Below are 14,332 nucleotides of genomic sequence, written 5' to 3' on the forward strand. Positions count from 1 at the left end.
GAAATTCGTTCTCAAAACCATTGTGATTGATCTTTGCTTGCCTATACTTTGAGAGAAAAAGTTGCCAATAGGGTTATCAAAGCTGGGTTGTTTAACTATAATGATATGTCAAAAGAATGGAAAGCTAACATAATGGGTCATATATTAACGATATAAGCAATGTATGGACACACACAGAGTTTTAGTCATATGCCGATAACTTACTTATGTATGCTCACTATGTTGGTAATATAATGCAGGATTAGGATTTATTATAGAAATATTAACCCTGAACAGTAGGTCTGTCTGTGGCGCATACATTTTTTTACTGTAATAAAACGCCTAAAAAAACAAAGTTTGCCTGAGTTGTCACTTCCAGATGGTGCTTGATTCACGGTGCTCAGATATTTTACTCATCAAAATAGTTAATTTTTCAGTAAAGGATTTCTACAGCAAAAACATTGACCCTATAGATGGCGTTAAATACTACAAAAACTAGTCATTAAGTATAAAGCAAAATGTTTATTTAATTAACAAAATATCGGTTGCGCTTTTTCAAGCGATGAACAGAATTAATTATTCCCAAAATACTAAATCCACTCTTAGTATTTTGATTTATTCCAAATTCCCAAATGAAGAGTTAGAAGGAGGCTATTAGAATGGTTTTTGTTACTGAGAATGTAACTACAAATTTACCTTGTGTTATAGCATAGGATAACTTAATTCAAAGGGCTTAGATTTATTTATTTTTTTCGAGAATAGAACAGCCGGTAATACACCCAGGAAAATCGATAATAATCCATTATTTAATGAAGTAGTTTCATGTTTTGTATTTATTTGTTATACATACTCCTAAACTCTAGTAAACTCTCTGAAACCGTTATCCATCTCTATAACTGGTTACTGTATATAAGGAAATACAGACAAATTTGTCCTTAAACACACATTGATGTATACTGTGATTGTATTCCATGTTATGACGCACTCCATCAGGTGACAACCTGATTGTCCAGGGCGATCTCTCCCAGCCGTCCTTATCTGGCCCATCGTTTCCTGCAATCCTCACGCCATCATGACGTCACCTGTTGGATTATAAGCCCTCCCCAACTGTGCACTGCCCTTTCCCTTCTCTGACCATGGTGAGACACATACTACAAACCATCGCGCCTCTAATGGCCGTCCTTCTCATAAAAGTGAGTATAGTTTGATGTTTTGTAGACCATTTTGCAGGAAGCTATTTTACTTCATATTAATAACACAACTAACAATATAAAATGTTCTTTTGGTGATATTTGTTTTATCATTCTCCTCATAAAAAGTGTGTTAATGTGTATTTGTGTGGACTTTGTGTGAACTGTTAAGGATATTTTTAAAAGTAAAAATAGCAAACAACTAATCTACAAATCAATATAGCTAAACTCTACTTTTTTCTCTTGAAAATTAATAAAAATCATAATTCGTACACTGGGATAATTAATATTAAATTACTGTGTAAACAGTTAACATTAAAATGGATGTTCGATTCTCAGGGGGCTTCTGCTAGGAGGGTGTCCACGGAGGGTCTGGCAGCCTTCAACACATGCAAAACACAAGAGAACGTCTCTGATGGTAGGTGGAAAGGAGTATATACTCGTTCATGACAAGTTTAGTAAGATAAATTACTTCTGTAAAAGGATAAAGTTCGGTTAGTCTGGTAAGAAAGATGCATCTTTGGCTCTGAAATGCCGCAAAGTGTATCTTATGTCAAAGAAACATCGCAACAAAAGTTAAAAAATTGTAGGTGTAACATGTTAAAACTCTGAAACCCCAATATGAGCTTTGTTTTAATATCTGAGAAATGTTTCAAAGTAAAGTATACTTTTCTGGTGTGCTTATTTACGTACAAACTGGTAACATATTAATGTATTTGTCATTTACAGAAGAACTAAAGATTATCAAACAAGGATCTGTGCCTTCCACAACAACTGGAAAGGTATGCTACAGCTGTTGTATTGTAGACGTACAAATTAGTGGGTAGACTTTTGTATTAAGCTAGAGCAATCGGGATTCAGTTGGGGAAAATGGTGTCTTAATTTCTCAAAATAAGTTTGGTCCTAGCCCTTTAATATACCTTTCATGAATACAAATAAATACAAAGATACATTCTTATTCATGAGGAACTAACTTTAGGCATTTGAAGCAGAATAACAGGTCTTTATTTAAAAAAAAAAAAAAACTTATTTCCAAGTAATATGTAGTTAAAACGATACGAATTTTCATCTCCACGTTTATATTTTTAAATAATAGTTGTAGTATGTGTTTATATGTTTTTTTCTTAGATTTTCCTCTCAAATAGCTTAGGCTACAGGGGATAAAAAAACTGCATCGTAAACAAATGGTTATTCTTGAATAAAACAAGTTTAAATTAAAAAAATGTGATATTATTAAATTATATTTAACTTTAAAACTTTAATTTACATATTTTAAAGTCATAAATTATGCGTTATAATCCCGATACTGAAGCTTTAAAACTCATGTTTAAAATATTGGAAAACAATTCACAATTTTAAATAACAAGGAAGATTTTTTTTTAACCGCTGTCAAGTGAGAGAACAGGTTTCGAATACGGGCAACTGCTATCTATTCTCAAAAATAAATTGAGTTTCATTTTCATATTATGTTTACAAATATTTACACGTATAAACCATCATAATGCTAAACTATCAAAAGCAATTGAAGTTAATTTAATTAAGGCGAGTATGGAATATGACTTATTCCATCATGCTATGTTGAAGTTTTTCTTCTTTAGAAATATTTTTATCTTTAAATTAATTATTGGGTAGTTCGTTGTCACATCTGATGTAGCCTTGTTTTATTATGAAGTTCACATCTACAAAGCCTTAAACTAGTTTACTTGAATAAAATCAAATGCATTTTTAGTATATTTAACATTATATAAATTTTTTAAAATAGCTACCTAATTAATAATGATTTTAACTTCATTTATTTAAAATATAATTATTAAATTTTAAATTATTACTACTGATATTTTTATGTTTTAGTGCTTTCTGGCTTGTATGATGGAACAATCACACTTGGTAAGTTGAATATAATGACAAAGTAGATAAAATTTACAAATTTTACTAATAATTCTTTAAAAATAATAATTTTTACAGTAAATAATAACTATAGTAGCAGTATTAGGTATACAGTTAGTTAAGTGGACTTAAGGCAATCTATGTCAAAACATAGCCTACTGAAAATGTTACTTGATTATCTGATCGTTAACTCCGAATTTGAAGACATCGATCATATCATCTTACAGTGTTGCCAAGTTGTTCAAATTTGCACTACCACGTTCATTATCGCGATTACTATCGACCAATTTTTACGGTTCAAGCACCACGTTTATAGTACAGGCTCTTTTTTGTTAATACAAGTATTTTTATAACAAACAGAGAATCGATGCTGTAACACTGGCCAGTTATCAAAAATAATTTGAATTTATACTGAAGCAGTTGATTTTGTACCTTTGAAGCAAATTCTTGCAACCATTGCTCATCCAAAGCGACTCGATTTTAAGGATCCTTTATTTATTCCTTGAAGGAAGGAGGAAATGGGTGAGCCATCCTGAAGCTTAATCAGATTTGATCCCAACGACATAATGTGATAGAGAGAACCTGATTTAATATGAAATCCTAGCTACTTTTTATACTTTAAATACAAACTAAGAGTCAAGTTAAATTTGCAAAAATAACATATCATAATCATTTATGTTATGAGGAATTAAATTTCCATTGTAAACACTAAATTTTTCCTGCACTGGAAACAAATAAGTATTTATTTAATACACATAAGTAGTCGTATAGCGAAGTATAGATGCACCCTTATTGTGATAATTTATGTTTGTTTGAAGTTTGTTTTTGACAATGGAGAGATTGTAAAGGAAACAGGATTTTTCCGGACATTTACCATCGTTCAGTGATAAAAAAATCAGTAACGCTACATTTCGAGATCTGCAATCTGATCTCTTCTTCAGGTAAATAACAAATCTAACGCATAACACGGTCACCTGGTCATATTGTTCCCGGTCCTACGATTTTTTGCTGTCCAATGGAATCTTCAGTTAATGTGGATACATAGTCTTTAACTAATCCTTACGTCATAGCATTTCGTAGATGTCTGTGTCTGAGGAAATGTGTATTTCAACGTCGAGATGGGTCGGTAATAGTTCGTAATTGGGTGAAGACAAAACCTCTGAAATACCTCTTAAATATTCTGATGATGATATTCTGTTGATGTTCCTCGTTTTTGACACAGTTCCGTACTACGTAGAGTATTATTTCAAAAATATATTTATTGCTCTGTACTTGAATCGTATTGGTGCTGGTTGTGGTAAACAAATGACACATCGTCGGCCGCTCACCACATAATAGACTCACGGTGAAATACGAGTAAGCATCCTTTGTTTGGTTACCATCATATCTAATTTATGTTTGGAAGATTTCAGAGATATTATAACAACATTATCAGTTGTTACAACATATTCATATTTCGAGTCGGTCGAGAAGCGAATTCTTTTAAAACAGCTATTAAAAGAACATTGAAAGAATCAGCCGCTGAAGGAGTTTATAGTTTGCCATAGGATATTGAATGTACGAGTATGAAGAGTCCAAACGCCATTGTTTAAACTGCATGGGTTATCCCCATTTCTCTTGGAAGTCCTGATTGACTACATTTAGTTCATGTCCGGAACAACTTCCTCTTCACAAGGTGACTGAGTGTCAGGTTCCGAGCTTATGTTCGTGTCAGTTACGTGATGCAGTGTATACCAATCTCAAGGTCACAACCATCATGAAATTATATGCGACAGCATGGCAAAACTACATCTGGTGATGATAGGGTTGTGGCGGTAGCAGTCGTCAGACACTGAAGAAGGACGAAAGGTCGCAAGATGTCGGACTTTGAATCTGAGTTACAGACAGCGCAAGATCAAATCCTGCATATTCTGTCGGTGGCCGTGGCACATATTATCAGTTCCGTTGACCTTGTACAATACAAACTCTCCTTCTTATTCCGTTTGATTAGGTCTTCGCACATGCTAGTGGCACATGAGGACAGGCACTGAAAAGAGTATCAGGCTCCCCTTTATAAAACAACGAGAAAGAGAGGCGTAATATGGGCGACAGTCAGTATGTTATTGACGCTGAGGTTGGAAGTCAAACTCTTGTGCTAGATCATTTACATGCTGTCAAAGTGGCCAATGATAGAGATAACCAGCTATTCAAGACGGCTATGTCTCGGACGTATAATGTTAAGCCCACTGTTTTTATTTTCTCGGCTTTACGGTAATCATTTAGGGGGAGTTTGGTAGTTCGAAATGCAGATATCTTACTCAATTTAGGCACAGTTTCTAGGCTACTCAGAACGGTAAACCCAGCGTTCTGGTAGGTAACCAAATAAACACTGATGGTACGTGGAACAAGATTGCTCTAAAATGCAAATGCTCTAAAAAGTTAATCAACTCAATTCTACCACGTACAGGACTCTGAATAAATAAGTAAGTACCGGTACCTTTTTCGTTGTCATCTGCGACCATCATATACCATTCTTTTAATTTTCTATTTACACCCATCCTTAGTTACCCTCACTCACGTTTGTCACTGAAAGCAAAGGTAAGGAGCGGGAAGACAAAAATATAAAATGTATTGTTTTAATTCAAAAATTAAAATTATGATTTTTGATCTTGATTGTTTCATAATATAGGCCTGCTCTTCACTCTGCATTTCGTAATACTAGTATAGGACGAAAAAATACGACATAACTAATCTTCAGATAAAATCATCATTCTAGCGATAAACAAAAATTAGATACTTGTATTCTACACCCACGATCTAAGAATCCAGGTCAGACTTCCATTCATAATTTCTGTTATTCTAGGAACACTGTGATAAGAGTATTGTAATACCATTAACCACAACACATTTGCTATTGGTTAGAGTGTACCGTAAAATATCTCTTACCCAAACTTATGTCTCGTAAGAACATACCGTAGTAATGAAAGACGAAAGTCTGATGAATTGTTTTATTATCGATACTCTGTCTACATGGAAACAAAGGCAGCTATTTTCTGGTTTTGAATTTGTTCTTCAGTATTAGACCCCATCAGCAAAAGATGTCACTTACATTCAGCTTTAACTAAATGGGCCGCAGAACTTTGTAAGATGCTTCTAACAATATCCTACACATGGAATATAACATTTTCATTGAACAGATACAAAATTGTAATTTACTCAGATTATATAACATGGCTTAGTAAAATCTTATCAAACTTTTTGATGTTGGTAACAGCTACAAACTTCAGATCACCAGAACACTCTGGCTTGGATTTCGGTAACTAACTATACTAGGTGAAATTTACAGACCCAATTCTACTTAAGCAGTTTAAAGATTAGTTTTCAAAAAACTTTTAGTTCAGCCTTTGTGCTTAATATTTATTATTAACACGATTTTTCTGATTCTGTATGTATTATTGTGAACTCGTACTATTCAAAATAAAAGTCCCAAAAGTACAGCAATATTATTGTATGATACAAATCGTATCATAATTCTCACTGAAAAAGTAGCCAATCATATTTCAAGTATAAGTAAGAGGAGTATGTTCCAGTGGCACATTGCAGGAAATATCTCATAACAGATTCTCTCTGTGCACTTTCAGCACATTGAGGATTGATAACAGATCAAAAACAAATCTGAGCTGTAAGTATATTCTGTAATATATTTACAGAATAGATTCTACAAAGTATACGGATCAAAACAAATCTGAGCTGTAAGTATATTCTGTAATATACTTACAGAATAGATTCTATAAAGTATATTACATTTTAAATTTGTCAAAAGTAATTAAATACTAAATAAAACTCTCCTTTCCAAGAACCAAGCAGTTTATTTTCAAAGCTATTTTAAATGCAACAAACAAATACTTAAAAGCGTACAAGTGCTTATATATTTATACTTTTCTTCCCTTATTTATCATGTCATCAAAATTTAAAGACACAATTTTGTTCTCCATACTGAAAATCATTGTAACTGATTTTCACTCATCGTGGATCTCATTTTGTTTTTCACTACAGCAATTTTTATAAAATCTTTATTGCCGTTAAACATTGTACAATGCAATAAGATTCGTCATAGGTAAACATTTAAGTGCTTTATATAGTCATACCCTAAAATATAAATATATAAAATTTATATATTATTTTAATATAATATTTCAAGTATAAGTAAGAGGAGTACTTTTTAGTTGCACACAACTCAGAAGGAAGCAAATATCTCACAACAGATTCTCTCTGTGCAATTTAAGCAAAAAATATAAAAATGTCAAACAATAGTTTGTCTCAGATCATAATTTTTCTACTTTGTCACACTAAAAACCAGCAATTTTGTCAGTGTCTGCCAACTTACATGAAAGCAGCGTATTAGACTCAAACTACAAATTTCAGTTGCTTTATTTCATTAGCTGATTGTCATTTACCTGGAGGATGAAATACGTGTCTTACTTAGTTGTAAGGGTAGCAAGCTTGAAAATATTTGGTAATAATTTCTTTTTTGGCACCCAGCAAAAGTAACATAACTGACACTCGATTTTTTCCCAGGAAATTAGGAGCATTGCTCACACAAATGAAAATCTCAACTTCTAGATTAACCGACAGAAAATACTGAGATGAATTGAATAGTAATTGACATTTTATTTAGTTTAGTATTAACTTTTATTCTTTAAACTTTTTTTATTTTCAACAAATGAAATATTGAAACTGAAACCAAAATTAATCAAAAGTTGTGATTAATTTTTACGAACTCATGTAAAAGTGCTTCGGGCAAGAGAGATAGAGAAACATGAAATGATATTTATCATGATATAAAATCATCAACTGATTAGATATAAAAATGTAGAAGCAACTTATCCATGTTATTGAGTCCAGGCCTTGTCAGTTGATGGTGTCAAGCTTGAAGGATCTTCTTTTGAAGAGTGATTTGAGATCGTACTTCAGGTTCATCAAACACACGTAGCTAACAAAAACTATACCAAAACTATATTAAAAATTTGTACAGTATTTGTTGTTTCTATGGAAATTTATAAATTAAAATGTTTATTGTTGAGAATCTTTGATGTTTCATCAGAATTTAAATGCAGTTTACAGTAACACTCCTGGTTTAAATACTTGTACTATTGTAGGTCCAACTGTATCTGGCTATTAATTTTTGAATGTGGACAATGTTCACGGCCTTGTAATGAAGGAAAGTTATGCATATAGAAGCAATGCCAAATGTTTTCCTTTTAATTCAATCTAAAAGGATTCCTGACATGTTTTTTTTTGGGGAAATTGGTATACCTTGTATCCATTACTGTAAAATCGAACATTTTATATTAAAGAAACATTTGGTCAAATCTTTGATGATTATTTTACGATATTTACAAAATAACTATGTATATTATAATTTGTGTGATTGAAATTGATGTAAATAAAATGAATTCGACTCATTTAATGTTTCTGGTTTAGCAAACGTTTCAACTCGATTTTGATCCTCCTTTCCCTCAATTTCATCATATATTATTACTATCAACAAAAGGAGGAGGAGCTTCTTGAGTCAATCTATTACAACACTACACTAGTTACTGGATTTTAATAAATTTCCATTACATAATGTGTGAAATTTATTAAAAAAAAAAAAAAAATAACTTTTATTACAAATAATATAATTAGCACATTTTAAAGTTTAAAAAACAACTAGCGGACAAGGAATAGAGCTTTAAAACTACTTAAATATATAATAATGCAAACTTTTAACATTATTATTTTACAATACATTTCTGTTCTAAAATTCTATGTGTTTGCGATTGATGTGAATGGTATAAAAATAATGGGAATTGGATGGTTAACCATTGCCAGGTAGGATGCAGCAGAACTAGTAAGGGTGAATAATAATAATATGATCACTTTCCTCATTTAATCAGTTACATTTTGCATTATTTAACTGATTAACCCATTGGCCTTGTATCACTGAACGGTTCCGTGACAGCTAGTCTGGGCTCAAAATTTATATCACGGAACCGTTCCGTGACAAGTACAGCGCTATCTAAATAATTTTTTTTAACTCCTTTTTCAACCAAATGTTAGTATAAATTAGACTAATATTGTTGTAACACATAAGAAAAACTGCAATACTACAATTAATTGAAATTTAAATTAATAATAAGTTACTATAAGAATATTAGTGTACTACAAGAGAAAAAATCAATATTCTTGGAATTTTCAGTATTTAGAAAAAACATTTATTCTGACAAACTATGCATATTCTAGTATTGCTAGGTAGAGAAATGCATTTCAAATAAAATAAAAGCAACAATGGGATATTTTATTTTATATTATTTGAGTAAAAAAAAATTCTTTTTTAATTAAAAAATTCTAAACTTTTTTAGATTGTATAGCATTATTATTTTTAAATTATGACCAAATATATCACTATCTATTTATTATTAAAGCCCATTTCATGTTAATCCAAAAAGATATAAAATATAACCAAATAACTTGAAAAATAAATTTTTTATAAACATATAACAAAACTCTTACGTTTTTAGCATTTTTAATAGGATGACTCCAGTTGAGCTGATAGTAAAAATATGTATAACCCAATGGGTTAAACAGGAAATGCAAAATAAATTAAGTGATGAGTTTAGGAAAACACCTGAAACCAATGATACATAAATTATTGTAACTCTGGAAATTTAGTATATTTTTTAATAATAACTATGTTCTATAGCATAATATTTCAAACTGTTCCGTTTCAGGATTTTCAGAATGGTGTGAAAGAATATGAATTACAATGCAATACAACAATACATTTCTGTTTAACAGCTGTTAAATGGTAAAATAAAATAAATATTATCAATGAATACATATCTGTTACAGATGAAAGATGGGAAGTATGATTTTGATCAAGCTCTGAACATGGCTGAGGGTACACTGAGAAACAAGAGAAAGCAACTTAAGAGAGCCAAGGATAAAATAAAGACGTGCAGAAATCAAAGTACGTATTGCCAATATTTTTCATATGCAATACATGCCACAATTTTTACCATAGCATCGTAATTACAATTTTAGAGTTAAGTCACTTCAGTGGTGTAACTAGGACCCGAGTTTGGGGGGAGGGGGTGAATCTGAATAAATCAAAATTTTAATAAATGTAACATCCCAATGTTACTTGCCGCAAGTATAAATTCAAGGGAACAACTACAATAACAGTGTGTTAAAACTTTGCCATCTTTTGTTCATAAAACAATAACCAGCAATACTGCTCACCATTATAAGGGAAGAATAAGGACCTCTAGCAGAATATAGTAACACCATCATTGACTCATGGCTTGCTTGTGTAAATTACAGGTTTTCAAGAGACAGACCGATGTGAGCATGCTGCAGCTGTTGCCCAATGCATGAAGACCTCCTGAAGGCAAAGGTATCTACAGTACCTACCTTCACAATGGCATTACATACAGTACTGTTATATTATAACTACTGAGATCATTATAAGATAAAACTATTCTGTCTTCTACTAATCACAGAAATTCATTTCGATATATGCAAGATTGAGTTTCATGATAATCCAGCCCACACACTGGATTTGGCTGAGTTCTAGAAACCGTATCACTCAGGAAATATATCAAGAGCAACTGAGTTACAGACTTGAAATTTTTAACGAGACTTCATTTCTACACAGGAAAGATTGACATTGATAATGGTGTATTCCCTCAACGAGGTTTAGCTAAAAGTTAGCAAAACCTATCACACAGAGGGCTGAAAAACTGTCTCTTCTGTTTATTTGTCTGTATGCAGGATATCCCAAGAACTAAATGACTTATGGGTTGGTAATTTCACATGAAACTTCAACAAAGCCTCTTATGGGAAACATGGTCTAGTGTACTCCTTACTGCTGTAAGAATAGGAATTATGGTTAAAGCATTCCCACAAATCTTTATTAAATTTGAAATACAGGGTTTCAGCTGCAAATTGTAAGCAATAATTGACAAAATTTAACTTATTTATGTCCTTAAGAAACCTTTTTTAATTTAAGCCAATGAAAAAGGTAGGCCAGGTTTAGAGCACAATTTTGAGAAAATGGGTTTATTTTTTATTTCGTTTTAATTATTTAAAATGAAAAAGATTTTTCCTTCATTGTTATTGTTTTGTTTGTATATTGCACGTCTATTTTTACTTCATTAATATGAACATATATGTACTTAGCTAAATATAAACAAATTTATAATTTTTTAGGATTAAGAATTCTGTATGAGTTGTTAAGTCTATAACAATGTGCATACTATCTGCAAGTCTAGAAAACAAATTCAGCATTTTCCAAAATAGGTTTTTGTTTTATTATATATTAGCAAAAAATTTTAGTTCAAAAGCCACTATTAATAAAATAAAATAAATCAATGTACTATTAATGCCTGCAATACTTAGGATACCACGGGCAAAACATAGATGCTTTAGTCTTTCTGTTTGATGATACAAACTGGTTATCATACCACATACCAGGCTACTCACCCCATCCAAGCAGTTCTTTTTTTTGGTGTGCTTATAACAGTAAATGTGCATTTTTCTGTAAAAATTTTATAAAATTTAAGGCAGTCCCTCCTTCTATGAGTCTTGTGTTTAAGTTTGACATGGTTCTTCCAATATATTAATATTTTGATGTAGTATTGTAATCTGCTAATCATTTATCCTCCTAAAAGGAGTACTAAATAAATTTTAATTTATTATCATAAATCTGCTGGTTAGGGCCACTAAGTTGTTTAGTTACAATTTACACTTGGTACTTTTTAACTCAAACATATAGTGGGACTTAGATGAATATTAATAGATGATAATCAGTATACATAAAGTCACCATGGCTGAGAAACAGTAGTCTAAAACAATGTTCTGTAAGTTTGACTCTTAAATTAATCATTATTGTAATAGTGTCCCGTGACATCTTGAATGTTATACAAGTACTTACTACGTTATCCATGTTATTGATTTAGCATGAAAATTACTTATTATTATTGACATATGTGTATCTCAAATAAACATTTCACTGGGCTCAGAAAATGTTTAATTTCTTGATAAAAAAAGATGATTTATATTTCAATCATTATAGAAGTTCAATCTTTACTTGATTTTCCTTGTCTAAAAGTTATTGCTTTACGAAACTTCAATAATACATTATGATAAAGTTTTAGTTTTATAAAAATCTTGCTATTTCCCGTGGTTTTGCACGCTTTTCATAAGCTTGCCTGTGTGTGTGCACTTCTGGTTGAAGTGAATTATATTTCCAACGCCGATTTAGAGTACCTTGTGGCAACTGACTCAAGAAAATCTGTCAAAAGTGTATGTTTATAGTCATTGTACACGTACATGAACTTTATTATAAAGTGGTCGAACAGTCACCAGCTTTAAGTTCAAGCAGAAATTTATTTAAAGACAAATATACATAAAAACTTATTGCCATCAAATAGTGTTTGGCTGTTTAATATACGTAACTGTCTCGTAATTGCAGTTTATAAAGTGCACGCGCTTTTATATTTTGTAGTGCCGCCTGGTAGTGAGTTACATCAATGGGAATAGTATATAAACATTCTAAGTGGAAAAATACAAATAGTTTCTGAGTATATAAAGGACATACAGAAAAAACATTCATGTATATATATATATGTATATGTATATATATATATATATATATATATATATATATATATATACTATATATATATATGTATATATATTTACAGATTTCAGTGTTTGGTATAGAAGCCTAGAGTGTGGTATATGGACTTTAAAATTCTGAGATTGACTTTCCTGACATTGAATGGGAGAACTTGATAATCAGTTTCTGAGGATTTTAAGATTTTAAATGGCAAAAGCTCTGGTGTCCAAGTTCTTGGTATTTCTCTAAATACTTAATTACCATTGGATCAGAATAAAAATAGGTTTTAGAAAATTTGTGTTTATAGACCTGACAGAAATCAAAATTTAAAATACCCAACCACCAGTCTCAAGAACAGATTTAGGTACCTAAATCTCTAGCTATCTAAAATATATTACAGTTAGTTCTTATTGAAAGTATAAGTGTAATTGAATAATGAAGTGTATAAATTAAGTTAAAACATGATATATAAAAACATTGCATATTTCAAAATAAAATTCTCAACTGATTCCAATGCTTATGTTCTTGTATGGAGTATGAGTATTCCTAGAAATAATGATATGTTATTTTTAGATGTGAGAAACATTTCAACAAGGTCCTTCAAGATATCAAGAAGTTAAATTAATGAAATACAGCCAGATATAAGAAGTAAAACTTACATTAAAGGAGTATATCCCTTATGGTATTTATTGTTCTACAAAGTATTCGAAGTAAATTGTACACCTTTATTGTTATTAAAAACAGGTACATAATAAATCAATCTCAAAGACTGAATAAAAGTGTGTTTTATTTATTCAAACTTTACTTTACTTCCAAGGTAAGTAATACATCTGCAAATCTAAGCTCAATGGTGTTTACTTACTGGAACAATAATGTTAACTTTTAAATTTCCATTTACGGTTCTATTATAAAATTTGCTTTAAAATAATGTAACGTTATTTTGAAAATTCCTTTCATGCCTAACAATTTACAGATACTTCCAATGGTGAAACCAAACAGAACTACAAAACGCCCAGTGTCAAAAAACAGTCTAAAAGCTCAAACACACAGTGTTTAAAGAGAACTCACTTTAGAATAAATTCATATTATTTAAATTGATAATACGTGATGCCAGTAAATCTTTAAGGGTTAGGACTGTGGAAAATATTTTACAAGGCATTTGCAGGAAAGGTTATGTGTCAGAACCTTTCACAATTCAAGAAATAATTTGAAACTAAAGGAGAGCCCAAATACTTCAAAAGACTGGTTGGATCAGAGATGACCTATGACTCTCTGTATGCTGTTCTAAATATTAGAATAATCAGTTGTTGAGGTTGACTGCATCTCAAAAGTACAATTTTGAAGCAAAGGACATCTGATATGAAAAGTTGGTGGAGAATTCAGTCATCTTAGAGTACAAAATCCTAAATAAGTTTGGTTCTTACGTCTCAGCTATTTGGGCAATCACTAGGGTTCTTCTTTGCTAAGAGGTAATTTATTGGTAAGTGCTATAGCCTCAGAAGGTCCATTGCAGATCCTGGAAGTATGAAATGATGCCCTAGCAATTTACAATTTCAATCCCACAATATATTCTAAAAACAACCAATGAGGTTTTCTTGAGGAAACTGACCATCCTTGCCCAAAGTGCCAAACG

The 14,332-nt window shown here is 31.2% G+C and overlaps 2 protein-coding genes across 3 annotated transcripts in view; one reads left to right on the forward strand and one right to left on the reverse strand.

Moving 5' to 3' along the window:
- Positions 1-14,332, reverse strand: part of LOC124356748 (general odorant-binding protein 19d-like) — an 87,909-nt gene that overhangs the window by 42,516 nt on the left and 31,061 nt on the right. The window lies entirely within an intron of this gene.
- On the forward strand, positions 1,110-13,478 carry LOC124356749 (general odorant-binding protein 19d-like). 2 transcript variants are annotated; one of them, XM_046807933.1, is made up of 7 exons: positions 1,110-1,172; positions 1,509-1,587; positions 1,899-1,951; positions 3,021-3,056; positions 9,930-10,047; positions 10,401-10,473; positions 13,273-13,478. In XM_046807933.1, the coding sequence occupies exons 1-6, from the start codon at positions 1,116-1,118 to the stop codon at positions 10,463-10,465; spliced, it is 408 nt and encodes a 135-aa protein (XP_046663889.1). In that variant the 5' UTR covers positions 1,110-1,115; the 3' UTR covers positions 10,466-10,473; positions 13,273-13,478. The 2 variants fall into 2 exon arrangements, with proteins under 2 accessions (XP_046663889.1, XP_046663890.1); XM_046807934.1 differs by having other exon boundaries at positions 10,401-10,467.

This window comes from Homalodisca vitripennis, chromosome 3 (assembly GCF_021130785.1).
Source record: "Homalodisca vitripennis isolate AUS2020 chromosome 3, UT_GWSS_2.1, whole genome shotgun sequence".
NCBI classification, from domain to species: Eukaryota; Metazoa; Arthropoda; class Insecta; order Hemiptera; family Cicadellidae; genus Homalodisca; species Homalodisca vitripennis.

Excerpts from the sequence above, each read along its gene's own strand:
- LOC124356749 (XM_046807933.1), top strand. The coding sequence starts at position 1,116 with ATGGTGAGACACATACTACAAACCATCGCGCCTCTAATGGCCGTCCTT. Across the intron at positions 1,588-1,898 it reads ACAAGAGAACGTCTCTGATG|AAGAACTAAAGATTATCAAA; the intron begins GTAGGTGGAAAG and ends TGTCATTTACAG. Across the intron at positions 10,048-10,400 it reads AAAGACGTGCAGAAATCAAA|GTTTTCAAGAGACAGACCGA; the intron begins GTACGTATTGCC and ends TGTAAATTACAG.